General features: G+C 34.7%; 1 protein-coding gene across 1 annotated transcript; it reads left to right on the top strand.

Annotated features, from left to right (window-relative positions):
• The first annotated feature begins 8,301 nt into the window (after window positions 1–8,301).
• LOC131033684 (APETALA2-like protein 4) lies at window positions 8,302–9,772 on the top strand. Its single transcript, XM_057964966.2, has one exon. It carries the CDS (start codon window positions 8,423–8,425, stop codon window positions 9,434–9,436), a length of 1,014 nt encoding a protein of 337 aa, XP_057820949.2. The 5' UTR covers window positions 8,302–8,422; the 3' UTR covers window positions 9,437–9,772.
• The last annotated feature ends 6,329 nt before the right edge of the window (window positions 9,773–16,101 follow it).

Genomic DNA, 16,101 nt, shown 5'->3' with positions numbered 1-16,101 from the left:
CCCAAATCCTTCATAGCAAATGACTTGGCTAATTTCTGTTTAAGATCATTTATATGTTGCATGTTAGACCCAACAACAAGCATGCCATCAACATAAAGCAATAAGATAATATAACTGCCATTATCCAATCTCTTAAAATATACACAATGATCAGAATGACATCTATGATAACTATGTTCAGCCATGAAACTATCAAATTTTAAATACCATTGTCGGGGTGCTTGCTTTAGGCCATACAAACTTTTCTTCAACCTGCACACCAAGTTCTCCTTACCTTTGACCTCATATCCCTGTGGTTGCAACATGTAAATTTCCTCCTCCAAATCTCCACGGAGAAAAGATGTTTTGACATCTAATTGTTCAAGATGTAAATCATCTGCAGCCACAAGACTAAGTACAGTTCTAATTGAATTCATTTTTACAACTAGAGAAAATATTTCATCATAATCTATACCCTTTTTCTGTGCAAAACTTTTTACCACAAGTCTGGCCTTATATCTTTTCTGACCTCCTTCCTCCTCCTTCAGCCTATAAACCCATTTGTTAGGCAAAACTCTTTTTTCTACAGGTAAAGGGACTAAGTTCCAAGTCTTATTTTTCATCAAGGAGTCCATCTCCTCTTTCATGCCTAGCTTCCATTATTGTTTGGCATCCACCTGCATTGCTTCTTCATATTCTTCGGATTCACCAGAATCAGTTAATAAAATAGAATACAAAGAAGGAGAAAATCTTTTAGGGGGTCTACTTGACCTCGTAGAACGTCTAAAACTTGCAGGAGTTTGTGGGACAATCTGTTGTTGCTGAGCATCAGGTACCTGTGGCATTTCATTTTCAGGAATTTCATCCAACACCACATATTCTTGTTTGTCCTGTTCATGCTTCTTTTCTTGCATCTGTTCTTTATACATAACCTTCTCATTGAATATAACATCTCTACTTCTAATTATTTTCTTATTTTCAAAATCCCATAACCGATAGCCATATGCATCTATCCCATATCCAATGAAGGTACATTTATGAGATTTAGCATCAAGCTTGGTTCTGTTTTCTTTATTAATATGGACAAAAGCTTCACAACCAAAGGTTTTCAGAAAAGAACAATTTACCTTTTTACTAGTTCATGCCTCCTCTAAAATACCACCATCCAAAGGAGTTGAAGGTTCTCTATTTATCAAATAGACAACAGTATGTACAATATCTGCCCAAAAATGTAAGGGCAATCCAACATGCAATCTCATGCTCCTCGTGCGTTCCATGATAGTCCTATTCATTCTCTCTGACACACCATTTTCCTGTGGAGTTCCTGGAACTGTCTTCTGCTTTCGAATCCCATTTAAGGAGCAGTAATCTTCAAATTCTTTGCTGCAATACTCATCTCCATTATCCGATCTAAGACACTTCAACTTTTTTCCTGTCTCATTCTCAACCAAAGCTTTCCATTTCTTAAAAGTTTCAAAAACATCTGATTTTTGTTTTATGAAATATACCCATGTTTTTCTAATTGAGTCATCAATATAAATAACATAATAACAAGAGCCACCAAGGGATGATACCTGAGCCGATCCCCATACATCTAAATGCACAAGCTCTAACTTCTCACTCTTATTCTCTTTTCCAACCTTGAGAAATCTGACTCTTTTCTGTTTACCATAAACACAATTTTCACAAAACTCTAAATCAATCTTCTTTAGTCCTGGCAATAAATTTTTGGAGTGAAGGATTTTCATCCCTTTCTCACTCATGTGCCCAAGCCTATGGTGCCACATTATCGAATCTGTTCTTGCAACATCTATTGTTGTTGTCCCTATAGTAACTTTATATGTAGCAGCTAGGGTAGAGTAAGTGTTACCAGTACACAGATATAATGTGCCTACCTTCGCACCTTTAGCTACTACTAATGATCCTTTAGTGACCTTCCACATATTGTCTGAGAAGGTAACTATGCAACCTTCACTACCTAGTTGCCCTGCAAAGATTAAATTTCTTCTTAAATTAGGAACATGTCTTACCTCCTGTAGAAACCAGTCATTTCCATTATGCAACTTGATCTTTATCTTTCCTTTTCCAACAATTTGATAGGGCTCATCATCACCCAAATATACCTGTCCAAAATCACCTTGAACATAATCTAGAAAATATTTTCTATGGGGTGTAGCATGAAATGAAGCCCCAGAATCTATTACCCAGGAATCATTAACATTATCCAAACATAAGATTAAAGCATCTTGTAAAGTAATACTTGCAATATTAGCTTCCTTACTGTCATTTTCATTTTTGTCTCTTTCTTTGTTTTTTCGAGACCAATAGTCTTTCTTTAAATGACTAGGCTTTCTGCAATACGAGCAATCTTTCTTTCCTCTAGACTGAGAGCGTCCTTTCTTTGACTTCCCTCGTGACTTCTCATTCCCAGGGCCTTTTCCTCTTTCCTTTGATCTTCCTCTATTCTCCACTTTCAAAACACTACCTGATGATATTGGAGTCTCACCTGTGCTTTTCTTTCGCATTTCGTCGCTTAGGATAACACCAACAATATCATCAAATACCAAAGTATTTTTACCAGAGACAGAGTTACTTACATCCATAACTAAGCTATTCCAGCTTTCTGGCAAAGAACATAAAATCAAGAGAGCCCTAACCTCTTTTGCAAAGGTAATTTTTATCGAAGACAATTGACTAGTAATTGTACTAAATTTATTTAAGTGCTCTGCTACAGATCCTCCCTCACTCATTTTCAAATTAAACAAACGCTTCATAAGAAATACCTTATTTGAAGCCGAGGGTTTCTCATACAACTTTGCCAATGTCGCCATCAAATCTACAATCATTTTTGCTTCTGTTATATTGAATGCTACAGACGGTGCAAGGCACAATCGAATGGATCCCAGTGCCTTTCTATCTAAAATGTCCCACTCTTCATCTGACATCATGGTCACTTTTTTTGCCTTCCCTTCCAATGGCCGCCACAAATCCTTTTGATACAGGTAATCCTCCATCTGCATTTTCCATAACTGATAGTTCTGGCCGTTAAACTTTTCGACCTTGAATTTGGAATCCTCCATTGCTCCCACTCAAATCTGAGAGTCCTGCCAATTTATAGAAAACCTCGCTCTAATACCAATTGTTAGGGTTTCCAGCAGATCCGAAGCAAATATGAACTAACAATTATATGCAGATTTAAATACAAAAGATAAAGAAATAAAATAGGATACAGATAACACAGAGATTTAACGTGGTTCACCCAAAATGGGTTACGTCCACCATACACAGTCGTCAAATCTTTCTTATTATCCAACAAAAACAATACATCAACCTTACAATGCCTTAAACATCCCAGCCGCTTATAACATGCGTTTTTAGGGCAAAAACAAAGTCGACCTTTTTAGGGTTTTATTACAATGTCGGTTTTCATCAACAAAAAAAAAAAAATACCCAAAATTTTTTTTCTTGGGGGCTCCTGCCCTCGAACCCCTACCCGGCCCCGGACCTCGACAAGGATACGTGCTGAGTGTACAGTACTTTGCTGATCAGTCACCACATTTCAACAATAGAGGTTGTGTGTAAGAGTCTTATGGCTATTGAGTTACCTTTGAATCTCCGATTAGTGGTACTCCTGTGAAGAGCTTTCTCTGCAAGTATATTGTAATTTGTTTTTTATTGTTGAATAATATATTGGGCGGCTTTTGGAGTGTGGGGTTTTTCTCCCGAAAAGGTTTTCCCTACGTAAATCACTGTGTTGTGGTATGAATGTTATTATGTCTAAGCTTCTGTAACTGTTGTAATGAACTGTAAAAGTTTTTTCATTAGCCTCCTCTCAAGGTTAGTGTAGGAAGTTGTTGCGCTAGTTAACTTCCTTACATACAAGTTAGGAGAAAGTGATGGGAGAAAATTAGGTGACATTAATTAATAAATTTGCATTTATCAATTAACTCACAAAAAGAGGAAGAATTAGCCAATTAATTAATCAATTTAAGGGTGACATGATACACTTTGGATAAATGAAATTAATTCATTTAACTGAAAGAATGTTAGTGAAATTTAATAAAAGAATTATTAAAAGCCTGGGAGATAGAAAAGAAAGGAAATAGGTCACAATTAGGTCATGACACAATTAATGCAATAGATAAATGACGTCGATCATGATCACAAGGATAAATGACAAGGATTTGATATTGATATGACACTGATTGACAAAGAGCAATGACAAATTGGTCAAAGGTGACAAGACGATTGAACTGATAAAAGATAATTGATAAAGGATCAATGACTAATTGATCCAAAATTGACAAAGATTGATGATTGATTGAGACTGATGATAAATCGATCAAAGATTGATAAAAGGTTGATTTGATGAAGGTTGAATGACAAAATGAATGACAAAGACTAATGATGAATCAATCAAAATTGATAAGAGACTGATAATGACTGAAAATGAAAAATTAAATGGGACATAAGATGATCCAAAATTATTGATAATTGATATTGCAAATGACAAGGTTTAGGACAAAACCCTAATTAACATCGATTAGGATTAAAACGATATCCAATTGATATGACAGATTGATCACGATCACTGATTAATAATCGAAATTGATATTGATGAGACCTAATTCAAAATGTGAGAGAATTAGAATCGAAGGGTAAAGAAATGCAAAGGAATGATATGTTGTCAACAAATGATGAAGATTGAATGTGTGACATAGAGGAAGTGTTAACAAATGCAAAAAATCTAAAATAAGGTCACACAAACATGTTAAAGTATGACACCACAAGCGTTGACCATTTTCAGATGCCTACATATATCATTTGTTGTGTTAGAGGAAGCAACAACATTCTCATGAAATAAGTTATCCAAATTAAGCTCCATATCTTTAATAATTAAACCTTGGGAAACCTTAATTCTACAACTTCTTCTCACATGAATATTGTATGTAGGACTAATAGTAACAAAACTCGTGCATAAAGGAGGGAAATTTGAATGCCAAAATTGAAAATTATAATTAAGCAATGCAATTTGTTGTAACAATGATTGATTAACCAATTAATTAAACAATTTGACCTGTGATATTGAATGATAAATGTCTCTAAATCATATCATAACATGTCATAAAGATCGGATCTAAAAATAAACTTGAAAATTTATGCATCTCATATGTTAATTTTAGAATTATAAATTAGGGTTTTTATGAATTTAACCTCTAAATTTAAGTAATATAATTGAAAATGAGATCTATGAGTGAAAATTTGAATTTTAACATGCACAAAAAATCAGATCTGAGACAATAAATCAAAATTATGCAACCCCCAAGTTTAATTTTAGAATTATAAATTAAAGTTTATGTAAATTTAACCTCTAAATTTGTGTAATTCAATTGAAAATAAAACTTATGAGTACAAGTTTGAATTTGAAAATGCATGCGAATCAGATTTGAGATCATAAATTAGAAATTAAAGGTGCAAGAAGTTGGGTTCACCAAAATGTAATGGTGGGAAAATTGGGGTTAAGGTTAAATTAAGATAATAAAATCACTAAATGACCTAATTAACCACTGCATTTGGAAGGAGAGAGAATCTAATAGATCTAGCTTCAAAAGACTGAGATTCTGATTAGATTCCAAGCTCTTTGGGTAAGGCCTTTCTCCTTCCTAGATTGAATTGAATTCAATGTTTGATAATTGAAGTATTCTGACATAAATAGTAAGCTACATATGTTGCACAAAGCCACTAGCCTGGATTTGGGCAAAATAAGTTGTTTGGAATCTATTCTCAAAAGTTCAGCCTGATTTTTCGAGACCAGGTAGTACCAATTCACCATTGTCCTTCAATTTTTTTATCGCCGAAAGCTAAACCTGTTCGTCAATAGTGAACTTTGTCGATCCTTGAGAGTACAACTCTGTACCTGTTCCTACACACAGAGAGAAAGGGAAAATTGTTGGGAATAGGGGTGTGCCTTAGGTCAAGCCCCAGTTTTGGAATTAACCATGAAATTGAATCGATAAATGTAAATGAAAGACTGTAGTAAAATACTTTCCTTTTGAGGGAAAGATTTAAAATGATTGAAACACTAATGATATACCTTAATGAAGTTTTGTTTGATCTTCACAAAGGAATTAGGGTTTCATGGAGGTTGTGCTCATAAAACATAGATCATGGATGTCATCTTCAATGTCTGAAACTTGACTTCACTTCTGCTCCAATGCTTGATGAAAGACTGATTGCTTGCTCACTTGAATTCACCAGAGTGCAGGTCTTGATTTGAATTTTTTAGGTTTAAAATGAGAGGGGTAGACCTCCTTTTATACTTGTCAAAAAACAAATTGAATTTTCAACACAAGCTGACATGGGATCCAGGTCCCCGCTAAAATTATGTGACCGTAATGAGGCTCCAACTTGGGCCCATTTTGAGAGGAACATGGCGTTGGGCCCATGGTTCTGATTTAGGACCAGGGCGTGAACACCATGGTCCTAAAAATTAGGGCTCTAGGTTTTGGAGGAGATTGTGGAGATAGTGAAAAAGCATGTTTGATGGCTTATGTGAGCAAAATCAGCACTTCAGTCAGCCCTTGGAAGCTGAAGTGCCAAAGTGAGGTCCAAGTGAGGACAAAATTGTAGGCGAGTACAATTTAGGATGCACCAAGAGGTTATTGAATATTATTGCTTTTAAAGAATCAAATTTTTTGAATTATGAATCATCTAGAGTGCGTTTTATTTGGGAATAAGTTGTGTTTACTATACAAGAACAAAACACATAGATGTGCAATATAACTTTGTCAAGGAGATGCTTGCAAACATGAGAGTTTAGATGGAGAAAATTGATACCCAATAAAGTAATATTTATTCTTTGACTGAGCCTATACGTACTACCAAATTTATATGGTGTAAGGATGAATTAGGTTTGCCTCATCCTAATATATGGATTTAACTTCTTGGGTTGGATACCACACTCTCTTCTAGTTCGTAAATATTAAGCAAAAGAATGTTGGGTATTGGGTGCATTGTTCAACTATAGAGAGTTACTAAAGATAGAGTTTATTTGAAAATTACTAAATAGTGATAACATGTAATTCATTAGGATGTAGAAAGTTTTAGCTTTTGTCATTACACATGGAGGTATATCTATATGTGGTGATGCTATGACAATAATTCCAGGTCATGTGAAGAACTCACAATTATATACTTAATTGTGTGCTATTATAAGCATGAATAGTAATGAAGGTGAATTTGCGGGTCAACTAGAGTTCATTTGGTATAGTCTAGAATCATGGTATGTTCAAGAGGAAGGTCTAAGGTACCACATGTAGCTACAAGTGGTTATATGTTTGTATGCCTTACCACAAATTCAGGGTTGCCAGTGGCGGTTATACCATAAGATATGCACACATTGATAATATTTAATAAGAAACTATTGATTCTTATTGGATGACAATATAGAGTCATCTATGATGACCATGCACATGGAGATATCAAGTTTGGTGATATTCATAATCTATTAATGTCATGGTTTGAATTTAGCATAATTGTATGGATGTTGGAATTCTATGAGATGGTTAGACATTCAGATGGTTAGTATTCCATGACAATATTTATATTTAACTACTCATATGAATGAATTGAGGCCAGCTAGTTGGACAGTTAGTTTGTTGGTTGTTTGTGATCACAAATGGTTAATATTTCATATGGATGTAGAAAAAAGGATATATTTTAAGCTTGTAAATTGAGATTGATTTATTGAATCATTGGATTTTGAATAATACAATGATAACTATCTTTGATGGTAGATTTTTTTTTATATAAAGAATTTTTCATATAAATCTAATATCTTATATATTCTACTAATTTTGTATTATATTCTAACGTTTTATACATTCTCTATCAATCTACCAATTTAGAGCATTCCACAAAAATAAATAAAAAATATCTAAATGAAAAATAACATGAATACTCTAATTCCACAGTGGGGATAATCATTAAGGATAACATCAAAATAAATTGAGTAAAAAGTGGGTGCTCCTTTCCAATCCAGCTATAAATTCTTAGATTGATGATGTTAATGTTACCGTGGGTGGCTAATCAGAGGGAAAGAAAAACGTCAATTTTGGAACTAAATTAAGCATTTATGCAGCCCACATTGCTTGAATTCTGCCTCGTGGCATATTCTCGCCCATACCATCTTGTGGAGCAATCCGGCTGATTCTTCCATGTCTTTACTGCGATAAGTCCTTTGAGTGAAACAAAATCACAAGCAATCAACAATTGAAAGGGAAACAGAAACCAATTCCTGTTTACATATAGCCCATAGCAAGTGCACTTTGGAAAATCAGAATAGAAAGCTTAAACAAAAGCAAAATCCAAAAAATGTTTTAAATAGTTCCCATTTAAAGCAAAGAGAAACAAGAAACAGTTTTGATTGGTGTCCTTGTAAACAATGGCTACTGAATGCAGTGGGAAATTGAAGAGGAGATTGACAAGACATTGTGATGATCTCATTGAGAATGGTATGGATTACAGTCAAACTCGTACAAATGAAGCAGACCCTGCAATTTGGGGCAAAAGATTGGGAAAAAAAAGTAGATTTGTAGGAGTAAGACAGAGGCCATCAGGGAGATGGGTTGCAGAGATAAAAGACACCATTCAAAAGATCAGGCTCTGGTTGGGCACCTTTGATACAGCAGAGGATGCAGCCCGGGCTTATGATGAGGCAGCCTGCCTTCTGAGAGGCAACAATACAAGAACCAATTTTTGCCCCACTTCATTTCCTCGTAGAGAAAGGACCTCTGCTCTGTCATCCAAGACTGCCCGGTTACTCAGGCTCCGGTTGAACCAGGCCAATGCAAGAAATGGGGTTGATGGTCATGGCATCCTCTGCACAAAAGCTGGTATGGCTTCAAAACCAAATTGTTCAGAGGTAAGTAGCCTTGTTCATCAGATGGGTATGGTAAAATCTGAACTTGAGTCCCCCGTTACTCCAAGCTCTGATCTTGAAGATGAATCTGTTAGTATAAGGGGAAGTAATTTCTTAGGTTCCAGCTCAACCCTAAATCCTAATAATAGGAACTGTAACAATTGCAAATCCAATGACCAAGAACTTGAAATTGCCCGGTCAAATTATTGTTCAATCCCAAATGGGGGAAGAGAGAATTTTCAGGCAATGTTGATAGAAGCAGAGGATGGCACTGATCATATTGATAGCCGTTCTCCCTTTGGGCGACCCCTTACATCTGTTGAGTGCAGAAATGGGCTTAATTCTGTAAGTAGAGAGCTCACAGAGTTTGATGGTGGTATAAATTTTATGGGTTCAGATGAATTAGTTAGTAGCTATTCTCCATTTGCAGGCCTTGCAGAAAACATTCCGGATTTTAGTTTCGTGGAGGTGGAGGAACTATGTGGCAGCAAGGGTTCAATACAGGTTCTGGGAGAAGAAAATATTCTGATGTATTGAAGGAAGCTCTCAGGTTCTCTGTATGCCATTGATGGGATTGCTGAGTGCATTCGTTTTACCACTGAGTCTGCGATGAATTTGTCACAAGCCTCCAAATTTGAAAGTTGTGGTGGGATTTTACCCACTTCATCTGAAATGGTGTCTCTGCAGCAGAGTCGATCATTATCATCTTCTTCTTCTTCTTCTGCCAATGATTCAGCACAGGATACACATAGCTTGGAGATGTTGTGGAATTTGTGGGACTGAGGTCCCATTGGTTCTACTAACAGAAAATAATTGTTTGGACTGATATTTAAAATATCATAGCAATATAAATTGGGAAAAGGGTTCTTTTCATATTGTGTTGGTTAAAGGGTGACGTCGTTGTTGTGGTCATCAAGGCTCAAACTTCTGCTGGGCTATTGTGACCCAGATTTGTTTTGAATTTGTGTCATCCATCTGTGACCTCCATAGCTCCAGAAACTCTGTGACCTCCATAGCTCCAGAAACTCCTTTTCATGGTACCAACAAAATGGAGACCTATGAAACTTACTGTGATGCTCCTTAATATCTGAAATTCCACTGTAAATATTTTTTATATTATTATAAAATTATAAAAAAATATTAGAAAGGGTTTTAAAGGTGCCCTTGAAAATAGAAGTTCAATACAATAGTTTTAAATATGAATTAAATAGCAAATAGAAAGGGTTTCAAATATTAGCTGAATGTCAAATACAGATGGTTTACAAATAGTTAGCTAACAATTAAAAGATGTAATCATATGATTTCAATAGTCCATAATGTTATTGTGTATAAGAAACACACATATATACATAATATATTTAGACAATAATATGTATAATTATAATACAATTAATTTTTAAAATATTAAATAATTTTTGTTCAAATTAAATGATAATCAGTTTAAATTTAATAGTTATTATTCAATCATTTTATATATAAAAATTAACGATGTTTAAAAAAATTAAAATATAAAAAAACAGTTTGACTCAAACAAGTGATTAAAAGACTTTACAAAAATAAATTGTTCTTTTTTTTTTTGATCAGTAAAGGCATGGCCAGATTTATATTAATTATGCAAAAATATAGTGCTCACATGACTAGTAGATAAATATCAAAATTCTTTCTCGGAGCATCTGTGAGCCTTCTGGGAATTCAAGAAGGAGAGCAACTAGACAAGCAAACCATACTAAACATATAGTGTCCTTCCAAACCTAACATATAAAGTCTTAAGATTATTAAAAACTATAAAGAGTCTGAGTGGCAGATTCTCTACTGCCAAATTAACAGAGATTTTACTTGTTAAAGCCAAAATTACTCGCTTGAGAGTCTAAAACAGTTAAAAATAACTTTAAACAGATCACAATAAGGAACCTAGCTCGTAGTTTCATTGGTGGCTTCAGATTGAGGAGTCACATTCCTCGCTCTCCCACAGCCTCTGTTTGAAGGGCGGCCACGACCACGTCTAGATGCACTATGACCCTTGCTAGAACCGCCCCTGCATGCGTGCTCCGCCTGAGGACTCTCATCTTCTGCTTTCATAGGCAGAAGACCATTGAGTCTAGCAAATTGAATTAGGTAATCCTCTCTGCCTTGGTCTTCTGAATTTTCCCCCCAAAAATCGTCATTTAAGGTAACCAAGGCCGACTCCGGCAAACACCCTGTGTCTATCCAGATCCTTTCCTTTAAAATCCAGCAAAAAAGGGTAGTAGTTAATTAGCTCACCATGAGCATAAAATAAATTTTTTTCGCCTGGCCGAGGAGCCTCAGAATCATGGATAGCCTTTTTGAGGATTTCTTGAAGCTCTTGGGTAACCTCTTCTGGGAATAGCTTCTTCGTGAGGCTCCAAACTGTTTTCTTTGCAAGTTTTAAGTCCATCAAAGAAGCGACAAACCTGGAGGAAACGCTAGTGTTATCCCGGGGATACTCATCTCTGTTCAGATGCCCACTACTCAAAATCATCTTGACTGCCAATATAACAGGGAAATCCGAATAGAGGAGGAGGCGCTTCAGCCTCAGGTCTGTTATCTTCCTAAAAGAGACTTGGTGGATCGAGGCCGAGAGGGAGATTGGAGTATCTGCACCAAAATAGGAGGTGGGCCTAGGATAGACGCTCATTATGAACCCAAAAGGAGGCTCTGTCGACATGATTGGCAATGTAGGCTATCAGACAAGAAAGGAAATGAAAAAACAAAGCTTTGAGATTAACTTAGCAAGAGATTGATAATGACTTGCAGACGACATTACAGAGAAATAGGCGGGCACACTCTTTTACGCCAAATAATGAGGGGTAGAATTGCATTTAATTCGCCAACTAAGGTGGCAGAGAATGTTTGTCCTTGACATGCCAAATCTGTCGTTCGGGCCACACAAACCTTAATTAGATTTGACAACTTTGCCAGCTAGGTCTCAAAAAGTGATTCAGGGAATGCTTAACTCAAAACTGCGATTTGAGTGACATCACTAAATCTGGACCCACTCTACCCAAAAAAAGTTAAGTTTGAATTTTAAATGAGAGGTAGCCATTTCACTAGACATTTTTGTGAGATGTTGAGGAACTAAATGAGAATCATTAGATTGCAAAGTTTATTAATCTATGAAGTTCTATTAAGAAACAAATGATTGATAAGGTGTGGAGCTATTAATCTATTGCCTACATCCTATTAAAGATAATATCTAAAAAAAAATTACAATTTTCAATTGCACCACACCCACTCTCAAATTACCAGAAACATGAGATGTCCCACACAACATTCCAACATTGTCAATCCTATGTTCTAGATCCCATCATCATAAGAAAATCATGCATCTACTTTATTCATCATGGTTTGCTTCCTTTTCTTAATTTTAATTGGATGTATTTCATCATCTAGGAAAAATAATATTAGTATTGTATGTAATGGCACATCTAAGAGGTCTTAAAAGGTGAATTGTTGAGTCCTTAAGCAAATGTTGTACTAGATTGGTCATAGCTTCCCATGGATACATGCCATCTTTTGATTATTGACAAAAAAAGATGATTAAATGTCAATTTCTTTCCCACTTTATCTATCCTTGCTCTCTCTCTTTCTCTATTTTTACCTCTCTATCTCTCCTTATATACATACATATATATATCTCCCTCCCTTTATCCCTCTTTCTATATTCCCATCTTTCTATCAATATTCCTCCCCCCCGCTCTCTCTCTCTCTCTCTCTCTCTCTCTCTCTCTCTCTCTCTCTCTCTCTCTCTCTCTCTCTCTCTCTCTCTCTCTCTCTCTCCATCCCCCCTCTCTCTATCTCTCTATCTCTCTCTCCCTCGCTCCCTCTCTATCCCACTATCTATCTCCCTATCTATACCATTGTCTCCCTTTCTCTTCCATATATCTCTATCTTTGATTTCTCACATGTCTTTGTATCTTTTTCTTTTTTTTGTCCCTCTCTATCTTCCCCTATTTCTCTCTCCCTCTCCCCCTCTATATATCCTTATCACTCTATCTCACCATCTATATCTCTCTCTTTATCTCTCCCTCTCCTGGACTTCCTTTATATCTCTCTATCACTCTATCTTTATCTATCTTTATCTCTCCCTTTACCTATCTAGATCTCTCTATATATTTCTCTCCCTCTATCATTATCTCTACTATCTCTACACATGTCCCCCTCTCTCATCAATCCATATCGCTCCCCTTCTCCTCTTCTCCCTCTCCTTCTTAGGCCTCTATATCTATACCTCTTCATGGATCTATTTCTTTCTCTCAATATTCCTTCTATCTCTCCCTCTATCTCTATCTTGTTATATCTCCATTTTTCTCTACCCCTGCCCCCTTTCTTCCCCCCCCTCTCTCCCTCTCTCCTCTCATTATCCCTATATTTCTCCATCTCCATCTCCATCTCCATCTCCATCTCCATCTCCATCTCCATCTCTATTTTCATCTCTATCTCTAGCCCCTATCTCTATCTTCTTACCCCTCTCTATTTGTTTCTCTCTTCCCACCTCTCTCTCTCTCTCTCTCTCTCCCCCTCCCCTTGTACAACAAACATAACACAAGTCTATTGGTAATGGACCCTAATTATCTTTTTGATTAAGAGATTCTGTTTCAATCACATTTGGATCCTTGTAACTAGATGCATGGTTGAATTGAAGCAATCACTTCTCCATTAAGACCATTGTTACACAAACAACAACATTTACTAAATGATCTACCAAATCACATTTTTTCCTAATTATTGATCTTCAACACCTTTTCGATATACCTATTACACACCAATATGTGATTGCTAGTTTAATATGAAGAGATTAATACTTTTAATCCTATCTTGCTTCCTAGGCTACTCCATCTTTATTCTACCTTTTGTTTTGTTTGGTGTCTACGGTCCCAATCCAAACTTTCAAACATCATCTGCAATGTGGCCGTTGACAATGACATGACATACACTATTTTAATTAGTTTCTCTTTCACTTGTACGTGTGAATATCACCAACCAGCTGCTTTTAGCATTCATTTAGTATAGGAATCACGGTACAACAACATTCAGAAATTACAGTAGACATGTACTGTGTAAATAATAACTTCAACTCTTCTATTCTATAATTCGTCCTGACGTTTATCCAATTATAGCATAGTGCAAATTTCTCTTCATCTCTTTACACACAGAATAAGACAGTAGGATTGACAGGGACCCTTTGTTTTGGCATAATCTCGATAGAAATGACAAGATTCGCCTTCTCCCTATTACAACACCAAGCATTTATTATGTTCATTGTATCAGCTCCCTTCTACCTATCTTTAATTATTCATTCATTTCAATCATGTCCCTTCAGTCTTTCATACAGAATAACTATCAATTATTTTTCTGACCATTTAATTCTAATCTATTCTGCCTTTCGTACTGCGAATAGAATTAACTGTGAATCATTTTCTGGACAGTTGAAGTCATCTCCAATCTATTCTGCTTTTTATCCTCCGTGTTGTTTTCTGAACAGTTAGCTCATTTCCAATCTTTGATGAGAATGAGAGAAAGACTAGTATCTTATCAAGATTACCAAATGAGAGAACTCCGAATGGAATCCATATGTCAGCCTTCACTCTATTCAATGTGCAGAAGATCTATATACAAAGAGAAAGATAGAGCAATCAAACGATAATCAGAGTAACTAAGACACTATAAAAGATAAGACATTACAAATATGTTCATTGAGAGATAGAGAAATATTAATTTAAATTATATAAACCATTCTTTGATAGCACATGGTGTAACAATGGTGTCAATATTGGTTATTGCTTGGTTTCTACTCACATGTAAAAGTTCTTACATATCTCTGATTAAACAAAAATAACGAAGTTGAGGGTGGGTATTTGTTTGGTTTTTTTAAGTAGGTAAAAGTGATATTTAATTTGAAATTATAATGATATATGTTAGAGATTAATTCATTGAGGATTTATTTATGTATAAATTTTAGATTTTATAAATTGGTTATGTTTTAGTTTTGTTGATTTACATATATGTAGATTTGGTATGGATCTAAATTGATTCATGGACCTAAATCATAATTCACAGATCTAACTAGCAATATGTAGATTGTTGTAATTCATTTGTCTATATCTTTGTGTGTATGAATCTATGTAGGAAATGCAGTGTTTAGAAACATGTAAGTTGGGAATTCAACGATTGTATGAGTTGAATTCTCCTTAATTAGTCTTATAATTGAAAAGTTTTACATTTCTAATTGAAAGATTGAATTCACTAGGCAAATCTATAATGGACCTAAGATGATGTATGTGATGCAATGCTTAATGATGCTTTCATAAAAATATTATTGTAAGATCTTAACAATTCCTAGATGACTTTCAAATGATAAAATGCAAACTTTAAATTATCAAACACACAAAACAATATAACAGTGTGTTCAATCAGCTCACAAAAACTAATATAAAATATTTGATAAAATTTAACTTAACTTTAAATTTAAAACTTCAAAATTCAAATCTACATTAAAAAAAAATAAATTATTTATTTATATATTTATTATTACATTTGAAATACCCTAATCAAAATAAACTCAAAATATACTCAAAATATAGAAACAAAAACATATACAATTTTCCTTCTATCTTTAATAATTCATTTTAAATCTACTCTGCCTTTTACCCTCCCTATAGAATTTAACTGTCAATTATTTTCTGACACTTAATTTATTGCTGCCTTTATCCTCCGTATAGAATTAACTACATTTATTTTCTGAACAGTTTTAAATTATAGATACTGCAGTTGCAGAGGCTCTTTTGCCACTGGTAACAGCAGCACACATCATTATTGGGTAGTTTTAATAAAGGAATTTCCCCCTTTCTATTAAATGATAAAATCGTTTGGAAATTACTATTTATATTTATATTATAAATTGTTTTAATCTTTGATATGGAAGATTAAGTTTATTGAGGTTTGACAATAGTCTTTTCGATGTCTTATTTAATGAGTATTAATTTTTTTTCATCTTAATTTATACATGACTGTCTTCATTGTAATCATTTTGTCTTGTAGTATTTCAAAGAAATGAAAACCACTTATTCTATGAATATTCAAGTGCTTATATATCAATTTCAATTTTATTGTATTAACATTTTTTTTATGTCCGTCTTTATTGTAATAATTCTGTCTTGTAGTATTTCAAAGAAATGAAAAAT

This window comes from Cryptomeria japonica, chromosome 3, assembly GCF_030272615.1.
Source record: "Cryptomeria japonica chromosome 3, Sugi_1.0, whole genome shotgun sequence".
NCBI classification, from domain to species: Eukaryota; Viridiplantae; Streptophyta; class Pinopsida; order Cupressales; family Cupressaceae; genus Cryptomeria; species Cryptomeria japonica.
The sequence above is the reverse complement of the archived record's forward strand: the minus strand, read 5'-3'. Positions and strand labels throughout refer to the sequence as shown.